The sequence below is a fragment of the Terrapene carolina genome, unplaced genomic scaffold (assembly GCF_002925995.2).
Source record: "Terrapene carolina triunguis isolate 2854851 unplaced genomic scaffold, T_m_triunguis-2.0 Scaffold67, whole genome shotgun sequence".
Taxonomy (NCBI): Eukaryota; Metazoa; Chordata; order Testudines; family Emydidae; genus Terrapene; species Terrapene triunguis.
In genome coordinates, this window is record NW_020664418.1 from 11293784 (window position 1) to 11306873 (window position 13090).

A 13090-nucleotide genomic window follows, 5' to 3' on the forward strand; every position below is an offset into this window, starting at 1 on the left:
GAGTGTGCGCCATGCTGCATACAGTGACCCAGGGAGAACACAGAAAAACATGGGGATTCGTTACCTCGTTAGAATTTTAACAATTCCCACCTTTCTGATTTGTGGTTATTTGCACAATGAAATCTAAATGCGTATTCCCCCAAAAGGCTCTTTCCGGCTTCCTTTTATGGTAAATTACATTTATTGAATTGTTCAATAAAGCACAAGAACAAAAATCACAACCAGGAGATCATCACAAGCCACACAAAGGAAAAACCCCACCTTGTGCCTGGAGCATGCAGTCTAAAGGCAGACAATTCCGACTATCCTCCTCTCACAGGGCTCCAAGACACAGTCAGTCATCCTCGTCTCTTTTAAATATTGATTTCTCCTCTTAGCTGCTCCTGCTCCATCTCCCCTGTTCCCCACTCCCCAAGGGCATGCCTTGGCCCATTAGGGAGATGAGCATTGTTTAGCGGTCTGGTAAAATCCTCCCCCCGAATTCCACTGCCTAAATGGAGAACAAGTCTAGCTACTCGCTTGAGTACCAAGAAAAGAGATCTAGGCATCCTGGCATAACAACGCTGGAAAAATGTATCCTCATGTATCCAGCCCATATTTAACCCCAATCCCTGCAAATTCCATTGGTTCAATAGAGACCCCCCCCCCCATGCTGGATCTGAGTTCTGGTGGTGCCGTTGTCCTGGAATATGCTGGCATCTGGTGTGTGTGTGTGTGTGTGCGTGTAAATGTCTGCAGTGTTGTTGTAGCCTTGTGGGTCCCAGAATATTAGAGAGACAAGGTGGGTGAGGTAATGTCTCTTATTGGACCAACTTCTGTTGGGGAGAGAGACAAACTTTGGACCTAAGGGGTCTTCAGGTGTGGGCAAGGTACTCAGAGTGACACTGTGGCACTGGAGAGAAAGCTTGTCTCTCCCCCCAACAGAGGCTGGTCCAATAAAAGATATTGCCTCACCAGCCTTGTCTTTGTGAGGGGAAACGTCAGGGCTGGATCCAGGGGCTAGATGTGAGTGCCCAAGGTGATGTGCTGAGATGCAGCAGGCTCCAGTGGGACAATAGGAGAAGCTCCACTTGTTGTATGACACCCCCTACTTCAGGGCTTAAGCTAACCTCTCCCCATGGAGATCAGGCTGGGGGGTGGGGACAGAGACCCCCTCTACAAGGCTCTTCTCTCTTCCTCTGAAGCATCTGGTGCACCTAACTGCCCCCAAGCATCTCGGTGGCCCACGGCAGATCCAGCGTGACCCCGCCTGCGGTCTCAATTTGTGCGGCCCTCCCCCAAGCTGTCTGGAGCTGCGAGGGGGGTGTCGTCGCACCGGTTGGGGGGGGGGGGGGGCCTTGGGGGCAGCGGGGGGGGGGGGGGGCGCGGGCCGGCCGGTCAGAGCCGGGGGAGCGGGCCGGCAAAGTGGGGACGGGCCGGGACCGGCTCCGGGCGGAACGGGGACGCTGGCCCTTTAAGAAAGTTCAATCGTGCGAGTTCATCAAAGTTTAAAAAGTTTTTCGTGGAAAAAAAAAGCGGTGGTGGGGGGCGGGGGGGACAGGAAAGTTGGCTGCGGGCGGCGGGGATTGGCTGCGGGTTCCCCGGGAGACGGTGATGCAGGGCGAGGGGCCGGGCCGGAGCCCAGCTGAGCCCCCCTCTCCTCCCCCCCGCCCGGGCGGGCTGCGCCGAGCCATTGATGACCGTATTGAAAAGGCGCAGGCGGCAGTTCGGGGCTGTACTCGGGGCCGGCGGCTGCAGCTCGTTGGCACCTTCCCCCTCCCTTAATTGCTCCTCAGCCAACTCCATGTGAGCCCGGCCGGGTACAAATAGCCCCGCGCCGCGTTTCCCCCCACACCGCGCACCTCGCCCACGCCGCACCCCCGTTCAGTTGGGCGGTGGCCAGCCCGCCCCGCACCCTCCCGGGCAGCACCAGGGCACCCAGCCTGGGCACCGTCTCCGCACCTAGCTGCACCCCGGAGCCTTTTGTTTGTTGGTCACCCACAGGCACCATTTCCAAGCCTAGCCCAGAACCGCAGCTCCCCCGAGAGCCTCCTGCCCCCAAGAGAGCTAAGCCCGGGGGAAGCCCTGCGATCCCTGGACAAAGAAGCTACAAAGAACCCAGGACCGTCCACTCAGCCCCCTGCACCCCCGCCATGAGCAACCTCAACAAGGAGAGCGAGCACAGTAACAGCAGCAACAACATCGAGGAGGAGGTAGGGGGCTGGGGAGCAGCAGCAGGAGCTGCTGCTGGGGGGGGCTTTGCCCCCTTCCTTGGAGGGGGCTGGGAGGGAAGTTTTGGGGGTCCTTGCCTGTCTCTGGGGGTGGGGTGGTAAATTGGCTAGGGAAGTGTAGGGCTTAATGGGGAATTTGGATCCTGGTCTCTCTAGCCTTTAGCTAGGTGGGATGGGGACCTGAGTGTGTACTGCTTGTCAGGGGATGTGGACATGCTCTGGCCTCAAAGAGCACCTAAGGTGCTTACCACAAGTATGCCCCACTTCCCCTCTGCAGGGCTGACCCTATTTAATCCATCCAAAGTGTCTAAGTCAACCAGAAATGTAAGCCCTGCTCTTCCTCAGTGCCCACCTTGTCTGGGGCCGGGCAGCTGGCTGCGCAGTCAGATTCCTGCTCTCTTCCGGCTCTGAGTGGAGCAGTGAAAGAGAACAAACTAACTTTCTAAAAATCTGTTGTGTGAGAGCCCTGCTCCAGCGAAAGCCAGAGCTGCTCTAAGCCCTCCTGTGGCGCTGTGGACAGGCATCCAACCCAAGGCTGTACCTTTCTGTTGGGCTGGGAACAATCTTGTCTGAGGCTGGGCGCAAGACTTGATCTTTCCATCCCTGAGCTTGGCTGTTGGTCTGGGATAGTTTTCTATGCCTTCAGCTGGGACTGGCCCTCAGATTCTCCAGGACCCCAGTCATGAGCCAGGAGAATTTTCTCTCCCCATTTCACCATTCAAAACCTTGCACTACTTGGTGCTTAAAGTGATCTTAAAAGTGTGTGTGTGGGGGCGGCTCTGCCATAACCTGGGAGCATCAGCTTTGGCAAGTCAGGAAAAGGTGTGCCCCACTGTGAGCTGGTTTGATTTCTTTCAAAGAAACCTTGGCTAGGTTGGTGAGCCCCCTAACTACACCCCACCCCCAAAACATGCATACACTAAGTGCTGCTGGCTGGTGTAGTGCAGCCCATTCCTGTTTGTATTGCTGGGTAAAGGGCATCTCACAGCCCCCTCATCCAGCCCTGATTCCCCTTCACCCCAAAGCTTGGGCAGAGGGGTTCCTGGGGGTGGGGAACATCTCAGAATTAAATGAATCCCTGGTGTGCAGCTGGGGTGATGGAGGGGGGCTCCTAGGGAAGTGCAGCTGTTTAAGCAGGCCTGGTCGGGTGTGGAGAGGCGCTCTCCTTGGAGCCTTGAAATGCTCGCTAATCTGGTGTGAACTGCATGGTCCATCTCCTGCTCTCCTCTTGAGAATGCACTGGCTTCTCGGCGTGAGGACTGTTGTAGGCCAGCTAGAGGTCAGGAACATTTCCTTGTCTCATTCTATTTTGCCTAGCTTGACCTCCTGCGTGACCGTGGGGAGATCGGCTAGCCTGGCCCTGCCTGGTGCAGGAGCCCTAGCCCAGAGTGTGGCTCTGGGGAATGAGGACAAGGATCCTTAGCTTCTCGGCTTGAGGGGACCTCCAGTGGTTGCAGCGTGCTTGGGCTGTCCCCAGCTCGGCCAGAACAGGGCTGCCATGCTCTGCTGGAGACCTCTCTGCTTTCAGTATAGTGGGTGAGTAAGAGCCACTTGGGGCACAGAGGGTTGCCAGGCTCCTTTTGTCTCCTCCCTGACCACTGATGGCTAGAAGTGCAAATCTGGACTCTGGTTAGCTTTGTGCTGTGTAGTGTGCTGGGTCTGAGAACCCTGTGCGGGGAGGGAGGGCAGAGCGACCTGGGATACTGCTCTCTGCAGGAGAAGCCCAGAACAGAAACCGTGCAGCCTGGTGTCCAGATGGCTGCACTGCTGTGACTCCTGCCTTGTGGCATGCTGCTGGGCAGCAGGGAAAACAATCCCTCCATGTCACTGCCATCACCTCTTCCACCAGAATGTCTGTGTCCCCTTTAGTCACTGCACCAGAGTACTTAGCACGGTCCCTGACTTTTCCTGGGGCTCTGAGACTTCTCTGAAGTCAGCCCAAGGATGCTCACCCTTTGGGTGCAGAGCTAACCGTCGTACGTGTGTAGTGCTCAGTGCTGGAGGGAAGCATGAATTCCCTGGTAGCTTCAGTTGGCTATGCTATTCTTCCCATCCCCTCCCCCAACTCTCCTACAAGGAGCCGTGTAGCATTGCTGGTGCAGAATGGCGGCTGTGTTTCCACCCTGGCATTGGGCAAAATGCTTCCAGTACATTGGTGAAGCATGCTGAGCTCTTGATCAGGAACTCTCAACAGTTACATAAGAAAACCCCTTAATGCTGAGGCTACCTGTCCACCTTTTGGCGGTGGTGGGGGGGGGCATGTCTGTGCAGGAACAAAGGATAGCACTTACCTAGGACTGCAGGAAGTGGGTTGGGAAGATGTTAATGGCTAGTGGAGTGAGATGGCTCAAAGCACTGTCTCGGAACAGCGTGGTGACTTTTTTCCATAGAATTTCTTAAGGGTTTAGATGGAGAGGAGGGGTCTAATACTTAGTGCCTTGGTACAGCTGGCGATATGGTGGTGGCTGCAGCAGCGGCATTTTATAGCATGCCTGGATTTCTAGTCATGGGTTTAACTTCAGGTTTGTCTCCCCCTGCTTGGCACTTTCCTAGTTTCCCCTCTCCTTCCCTCACCCCTAATTAGCCAAGCTAGTCCAGTTAATGCTTCTGTAACACAGGAAGGGGTTTATTACCAGCAGTTGATCAGCACTGCCTGTGGGGAATCTGCTACAGTACAGCCTAACTAATAGGCACTAATGCCTGGGAAAACCCATTGCAGATCCTTGATCTGATTATTCACTGACCTGCAGAACTTGCCAGTGAAACCCAAGATCCTGAGTCACTTAATTAGTCAGGTGTAATTCTGTTTCAACTACTACCTAGTGCACCCCATAGCATGCTAGTAAGTGTTGTGCGAGGTAATTTGTCAGGCTCAGTCCTCGTGCTGGAGTAAGGTTTACTATTGCTGCCCTGCTGAGAGCTATTGGCTGGTGGACTAGCAAAGTGGAGACTTGAAGCTCTACTATCCAAGGATATATGCTGGTATTGTGACAATATGCTATTGCATGGGGAAGGTAGGAACACCTGGCCCTTCCAACAGTGATGTGTGGTACTAGGCTGGGACTTGACTCTTCCAAGAAAGCCAGTCTCAACTGTATTTCAATGTCTGTCCACCATGAGCAGGGTGAGAGCAAAGGGGTGTGAATAAAACAATTGTTTGGCATGCTCTCATCCTGGTCCTCCAGTAGAGGTCTGCTGTGCATGCCCATGGGGGGGCGGGGCGGTGCCCAAAGGGGAGCAGCATCTGCAATCCACAAATCAGTAGAGCTGCACAGGCTTGTATAAAAGCCCAGAAAACTATAGTAGGTCTCCTCCAAGTCTAACTTCTAGGGCAAGGGTTTTCAAGGTGGGGGTCATGGCCACCCTGTCATTTCTAATGGGAGTGAGTGTCCTTGTTCCATGGAAAGGGATGCTGGTCTGGTCCCAGGGTAGAGAGCCATGGTATGGAAAAGGCTGAGGGCTTCTATGCAAAGACACCTGGCCCCTCCCAAGCAGTCTTGTTCCTAGAGTACAACACCTCTTCCTTGTTGGATGTAGCTGCCTAATTCCCAAAGCTATATACTTGAACTGCTTCTTTGGGAAGAGCATTCCAGTCAGGTTGTGTCCTTGTTTGTCAGACATTTTTTCCCCTTTCTTCATAATTCCTTGTTACACAGGACTTCTCTGCATCACTCAAATTCCTCTCCCTTCTCGTATCTGCATCCTTCTAAGAAGACATGGCCATCTCCAATCATGCTTTGGGCTAAAGTCTTTCCTCCTAGTGTTGCAAACAACACCTTGGGTGACTCTGAGTGGAAGGGAACTCTTTTTATCCCCTCCATGTGTATTTGACAGCATGCTATAGAAAGATTAATTTCTCTTGTCTAACCAATTACCCCCTCCCCATCCACCCTAAGCAGCAGGGAATCTCACATCAATAGGGGACAGATCTACTTAAACAAGTGACTAAAATTAGTAGGGGGCTTGACAGACTTTGAATTTGGGGTCTTGAAACTGACTAGAATTCTATAGTCAGTTTCAATGTTGCTAATGTTGAACCATGGCTCACTTGAATTCTGGAATATGGCTAGGACCTCTTCCCTGTCACTGGTGAGGCAAGCAGTATGTTATCTAGCATCTTCACTCAGATCTAATCCTTACTGCCCTGCCCTGAGCGCTCTGCTCTTCTCAGAATGCCCTCAAACTTCTATTCCTAGATGCGTGCCTCTGCATGGGTAATTTGGTTTCTTTGCCACATCACACTGTAAGCTCCTATCAAAGTTGGCATCCACAACCACCCTTTAAGCCTCTCAGCAAAACCAGTATGTCCCTCTCACTGAACACGCGTACCTTGGCTTATTCTCCTTCTTCCCACTTGGCACTTGTCTGTGTCGCTCCCAAATTTAACCTCACTGGCACCTAATCTCAAGGTCCCTGTCTTTCACAACCCCTCCTGATTAGTGTCCTCTGTAGATCTTATTAATGTGCTCCTCTCTCCCACTGCTTGGCCATAATGGAAAGCTTAAATAGCAGGGCCTCACACTAGTCCCTGGTCTACCTCACCAGACACCTCCCCAAACTTGATACACTGCCACTTATCATTATCCTTTGTTTACATGTCTAAGCCAGTCATCAGTCCACATGCCAAGCTATTCTGAACTAACTGATATGCAAAGTTGTCTCTACAGCCCTTCTTCCAGCCACTAACTTTGGCTCAGCAAACAAAGTGCTCTAGTAAGTAGCACTGCTGCTTGTGACATTGGCACACAAGTAAACAAAACACAGCAACTTATTGATACTGCACTAGCACCTCAGGACCCCAGTGTGCCTGGTGCTATACAAACAGAACCAGGAGAGCACCCCAGAGCAGGGATTTACAATCAATCCTTTTTTAATTAATAGAGAGCCTATCTCCTAGAACTGGAAGGGACCTTGAAAGGTTATTGAGTCCAGCCCCCTGCCTTCACTAGCAGGACCAAGTACTGATTTTGCCCCAGATCCCTAAGTGGCCCCCTCAAGGATTGAACTCACAACCCTGGGTTTAGCAGACCAATGCTCAAACCACTGAGCTATCCCTCCCTCCGTTGTCAACTGCAATGCTGTTCTAAACAGTGTTACCTGCTAGATGGCTGTCACCCTGCCCTCTCCCTGGGGTGGGAGTTAACTTTCACAGCCGTGATGGCCAGTAGACCTACAAGAGGTTCCATACAGGTCCTAGCCTGCAGCAAATATAAAGGAGGGGAGAGGGCATGTGGGGCACCTGTGAGGTTGGGGCAGAGACCTGGTGAGAAGCCAAGGGATCTGTCCCTGGACTCCTCTTGAAGAGACTCATCTGCTACATCTGGCCTCTGGCTAGGATGGCAGATACCTTGCATGAGAATTCAACAGGAATCCAGTCTCCTGCTGAAGTCCTTCTGCTCTCCACCTCCCAGGCTGGCTCTGTCTCCATTAGATCACTCTAGCCAAGCTTGACCTAAACTCAACCACTCTTCCTAGCCATGATGTAATGGGGCTGGGGGAGGGTAGCTCACACTTACCACTCACCAGCTGGTAAGAGCATCTATTCTCATCTCTTATTTGCTAAGACTCCTGTTTAATCTTTGAGTAGTCCTCCTGCAACCACACTGGTCAGCTCTTGTTCTTGGTCTCTCCTCTTTTCGAGAAACTGGTCTGACCTCAGTTATGTCTCTGTATGCTTAAGCTGCATTCTATCCAAGTGGATTTTCACTTTCTCCAGATGTACTGTACTTATCTTTCCAAAACTTACTCTTCTGAAATTGACCAACCCTGGACTGTTCAGTGCCCCCATTCCTTACTATGGAGAACTTGAATAGCTAGTGGCAGTAGCTGCCATCAGTGTTCACTCTGCTTGTCTTATACACCTTTCCTCCTATCCTGTGTTTTGTCTACTTGGCTTATAAGCTCTTCAGGGCAGAGCCTGTCTGTACAGTGCCTAGTACAATGGGGCCTGTTAGTCAGCCCTTGAGCACTACTGCAATAAACACCTGTAATAAGCTTTCCTGTTCTCAATTGCTGCATCCCAAGCAGGGTAGGAATACATAGAGCCAGGATGGTGCCTATGCCTTCACTTCCTGGATTGTAAAGAACATCTCTGCCAGTTCAGACCTGTTCAGCTAAAATCTGTCACTAAAGCCCTATGAGAACAGTGGCTGAGTGCCTGGATCGCAGGTCCTGGAATTCTATTCCTGGTGGCCTGTGGTATGGCCACAAATGCTCCATTTACTTTGATTCCTGATTCCTTATCCTTCCCCAACAGCTCACCGCCTCTCAATTAGCCAATGATATCTTCCTGCCATACTTCTGATGCTCTGTGACCACTTCCACCACCTCTTCCTGGTCTAGCACCCCAGTAAAGTTTGGCTCTATCTATAGCAGTAGGCCTCAATTTTTTTTTTACTGGCGACCCCTTTCACACAGTAAGCCTCAGAGTGCAACCCCCCCCCATACATTTAACACACTTTAATATATTTAACACCATTATAAATGCTGGAGGCAAGCAGGGTTTGGGGTGGAGGTTGACAGCTTGCACCTCCCCATGTAATAACCTCATGACCCCCTGAGGGGTCCCAACCCCCAGTTTGAGAACCCCTGATCTATAGTGATCTCCCAGCTGAGTCAATCAAGCACCAGTTACATCCACTAGAGTGGTCTCCATGGCTTAACATCTCTAGGCCCTGCTCTTCCATGCTACACAAACAGGAGTTCTCCAACTTTTTGCTGGGCCCCCCTTTGAAAATATTTCAGGCTGTGATGACCCCCCCCAAAGTGATAGCAAATTACTGTACATACTCATAGAGCACTAAATGATGCATGTAATCATTATCCCTGCAGTCAAAGGCACTGAAGCCCTTTGAAAAGTGTAAAATAGGGTGACAATATTTAAAATTCCCAAATAGACACTGCTAAGGGGCTGGGGAATGGGGTGTGGGGGGAGTACAGCAATACCATACTATGCCCCCCCCTTACTTCTGCGCTGCTACTGGTGGTGGCACTGTCTTCAGAGCTGGGCTCCTGGCCAGCAGCTGCCACTCTCTGGCTGCTCAGCACAGAAGGCAGTGCCTCCACCAGCAGCAACACAGAAGTAAGGGTGGCAATACCATACCATCTCATGACACCCCTGCCCCCACTGTAACCTTGAGACCCCTTTTTGGCTGAGACACTACTAGAACATGGGTAAAGATGCCTGGGTGTTATACTACCTGGCTTTAGAACCCAGTCTTCTGCCTTTTAGACAAATCTCCAACAGACCAGATGGATAGTGTAGCCTTAATTACACCCCCCTCAAAACAAAACATCTTATTATAAAAAGCCTAGCTCTAGGGCTGTTCTCCCCCAAACCCCTGCTATTGCTAACACAGACCGCTCCCTTTGTCAGATCAGAGTCTGGGGATTCTTTTCAAAGATAGAGGAAACAACTCTTCCGGTGTCTCCTTATGCATCTTAGGGAAATATAGCTTAGGTTCCCACTGTCATGCACACCAGCTTTCCTTGCTGGCCTCTGTCTCAAGCAAAGCACTCCTATTCCATGAAGTTAAATGGGGTCTCTGTTTTCCTCCTCCATATGTTGCTTGTCATGTTGGTAGTGACAGTGGCTCCTTCTCAACACCTGGGGAGCACTGTCAAATCCTAAACCTTCCTTGGGTCTGCCACCAAGCACCACAGCTCCAAATGCAAAAGTGAAACTGATGGGCCTAGACCACAGCTGTGCCTCTAATCCATAACTATGTACTGAAGCTATAGCCATCTGACCTTTTCATAGGCACTGCGCACCTATAGCCCCCAGTCAGCTATGGCTGCCTGCTCTCAAAGTAGGCATGTAGAATCATAGTAGCCAGGGCCGGCTCTAGGTTTTTTTTGCCACCCCAAGCAAAAAAAATTTTTTTGGTTCCCCCTGCCACCCCAGCATTGGGCTACCCCCTCCCACCCCACCCCACCCACACTCCCTGCTGCTCCAGCCCTGGGCTTCTCCTCCCCCCTGCACCAGTGCTGACTCCGCCCACTCCCCCCCCTCACCTCCAGCTGGTCCTGCATGGTCAGGGTAAGCAGCAGGGCTCCCGGGCCACACCTCTGCTCAGGGTCCCTCCAGCTGGGGCTCCCGCCTCTAGGACTGGCCGGGACCCAGGAGGGCAGAGCTGGGGGACCACCCGGCAGAGGGCTGAGGAGCCGGGGCAGGGCAGCCCAGAGAGCAGGACTCGGGTCCCGCATGGCAGTGCCCTAGGCACCGGTCCCCACTATGGCCCTGCTGCTGCTTCTGGCTGCCCTGCCGCAGTCCCTGGGTGGCTCAGGCCGCTTCGCCCAGCCCCAGCTGTGGCGCTGGGGGGCAGCTGCCCTGCAGCACCTGCAGGTGGCTCTGTGCGCCCTGGGGGCACCCCCCAGCCCGAGTGTCCCACACTCGGAGCCTGCCCGGCCATAAGGTGCAGGCGCTGCTCCCCGTTGCAAACCACAGCGGCCCCAGGGTGCCCCCCTGTGCAGGACACGCTGCTGCCAGGGCTGGCTCTAGGCTTTTGCCACCCCAAGCGGGGGGGAAAGGCTGGCTGGAATGCCAACCCTGAAAATGTGCCGCCCCAAACACATGCTTGGTTTGCTGGTGCCTGGAGCCGACCTGATAATAGCTTAAAATGAGAACTCTGGCCTCTAGCCTTCAGTATGGTGCCCAAGCAAATGAAATATAAAATATAGTGGGTCCAGTCCAGTCCTGTCTGTCAGCTTTGACAAGTTCTAGACTTGTCAGAGGAAGGCACAAGAACCCCTGTAATAGGGAAGGTTTCCTCTGTGTTAATTACTCCCAAGAGATCTGCTCTATGGTTTACTTTTGGGGAAGGTCTCTGGTCTGTGTTAAGAGGTCAGACTAGATCACAATGGCCTCTTCTGGCCTTGGCATCTATAAATTTGTTCTACATCACTTAATGGCTGGGTTCTACCTTGAAGGAGGCTTTATAGCTGACAAATGTCCGTCCTAGCTTATGTACCTGAATTACCCTATTTGTTTGACCTCTGAACCCTGCTAAGCTCTTGGCCTCCATCTTGTGGAAGTGAGTTCCACAGTCTTGACCAGCTCTAAATGTGGTGCCTCTAACATCAGTGGGTATTATCTCTGTATACAACAGACAAGTAAATAGGACCTCCTGGCTTAGCTGCCACTTCAGTGTTCTAGCAAGGAAGAATTTAATATCTAATCTCAGACTCCAACAAGCCTTACCTGTGATCTGCTTTCTAAAGTTATGCACTGATTCAGATGAATCATAAGATTCAAATCTAATGCATTACTTTCTCACCTAAAAGACACATGTGTTAGAGCAGGAGAACAAGTCACATGACACTGGCTCATTCTGGGTCTGAAACAACACAAAAATGGTAGCTGTCTCTGCAGAAGGCAAGGAAGCTCCTATGTTATAAAGATACCATATGCATCCAACAGAAAGAGTCCCCTCCCTCTTACTGTTCTACATCAAAACAACTAGGTAGCTGAAATCTGGTTCCTCTTACCTAGAGCTTGGTCTTGGAAGGTAAATGTGCACTAGGTTACCAATAATCTCCCCTGACATGCTGGAATGTGACTCCATCATGCAGAGCCTTTTCAGCACAGGAAGTTGCTGACATGAGAGAAACAACCTTAATGCTGGATAGGGGTCCTAAAAGTGGTGGTTGCTTCCAGACAAACGTGTACTGACAAATATTTTGTCAGACCCCAAATTGCTACCTTTATCTGGAAAGTATTGACATTCACAGGTTCAGGTGGGCCATGTTCGGACACCTATCATGTAGCCATACCATCAGTCTGAGATCATGTGATCATCACATCTGTTAGGTGTGATCCCATTTGGATGGGAGACCAAGGAAAACCCAAGCTGCTGCAGGAAGTGATGCTGGTGACCTTCATAGGTAAAAGGAGATGCAGTGCCATCTGCCCAGCCCCTGGGCATGGTGGGAAGGGGTAACTGCATTTTAAATGAGACAAACCAATCCTGTGTACTGAGAGGAGGTGGCTAGTGCAACAGACAGAATGAGGGAGCGTCACTGCTGAAGGATCAGACCTTGCCCTGAAGAACTGAACTTGCTCCTGGGCTCTGTCCTCGCTGGCACTTGGCACTCAGCCAGCCACACCCACTTAGGCACACTTGCAAAAACCTCTACTCTACTGTAGTTTCACTCCTTCAGGTGTCACTTGTAAACCACCACTTTATTACCTGGGAGGTGCTTGTGCTGTAGTGATGAGGGCCATATAAGTGCCAACTGGTGTGATGCCAGCCTGGAAGGTGAAACTAGGGGAAACTTCTACAGAAGTCTAATTCCTGCCCTTTTCTGGACACACAGGGGGGGGGCGGGGGGAGGGAAAGAGGAATGTCCCCCATAGATACTGGCTGTGGCTTAAAGGCCAGAGCCAGCCCTAGGCAAGCACAGCCACTTGGTGGTGCCCCCTGTAGCCAATGTGCTGGGGCTGAGGTAGTGCCAACTGTTCTTTCAGTTGGAAGGCAGGGTGAGCAGCAGATGCAGCATGGTGGGGGTGGGGACAGCTGAAGCAGGTGCCCCTGGGAACTCTGGCAATGGGGCCAGAGCTGCAGGCAATGAGTGACCTTTGCCTGGCCTAGCAAAGGCCTGTGTGGAATGAATGGAGTGGACTGGTCTGGGATCAAGCAGCCCTCACCAAGCCTCTTGTCTCCAAGGCTATTGACTAAGGCAGGGAATGGTAGGGAGATGGGTGGGATGACTCAAGGTGAAATCCCTTGCAGTAGAGAGGGAGGGGAAGCCCTAATGATGGTGATTCTGGCAGCTGTCAGGGTCAAGGCTGAACTGCCCCACTGTGCAGGCCTGACACAGGAGTACTACCTGGAAGCTTCCTCTTTGGCTCCATTCATAGGGCCTGGATCAAAGTTTAAAGG

The 13090-nt window shown here is 52.0% G+C and overlaps 1 protein-coding gene across 1 annotated transcript in view; it reads left to right on the forward strand.

Annotated features, from left to right (window-relative positions):
* Window positions 1-1640: 1640 nt before the first annotated feature.
* The window catches only part of RBPMS2 (RNA binding protein, mRNA processing factor 2), a 49288-nt gene continuing 37838 nt past the window's right edge, over window positions 1641-13090 (forward strand). The window contains exon 1 of the mRNA XM_024213787.2: window positions 1641-2192. Coding sequence (XP_024069555.1) covers window positions 2133-2192 — 60 coding nt within the window. The 5' untranslated portion in view covers window positions 1641-2132. The remainder of the gene's footprint in view (window positions 2193-13090) is intronic.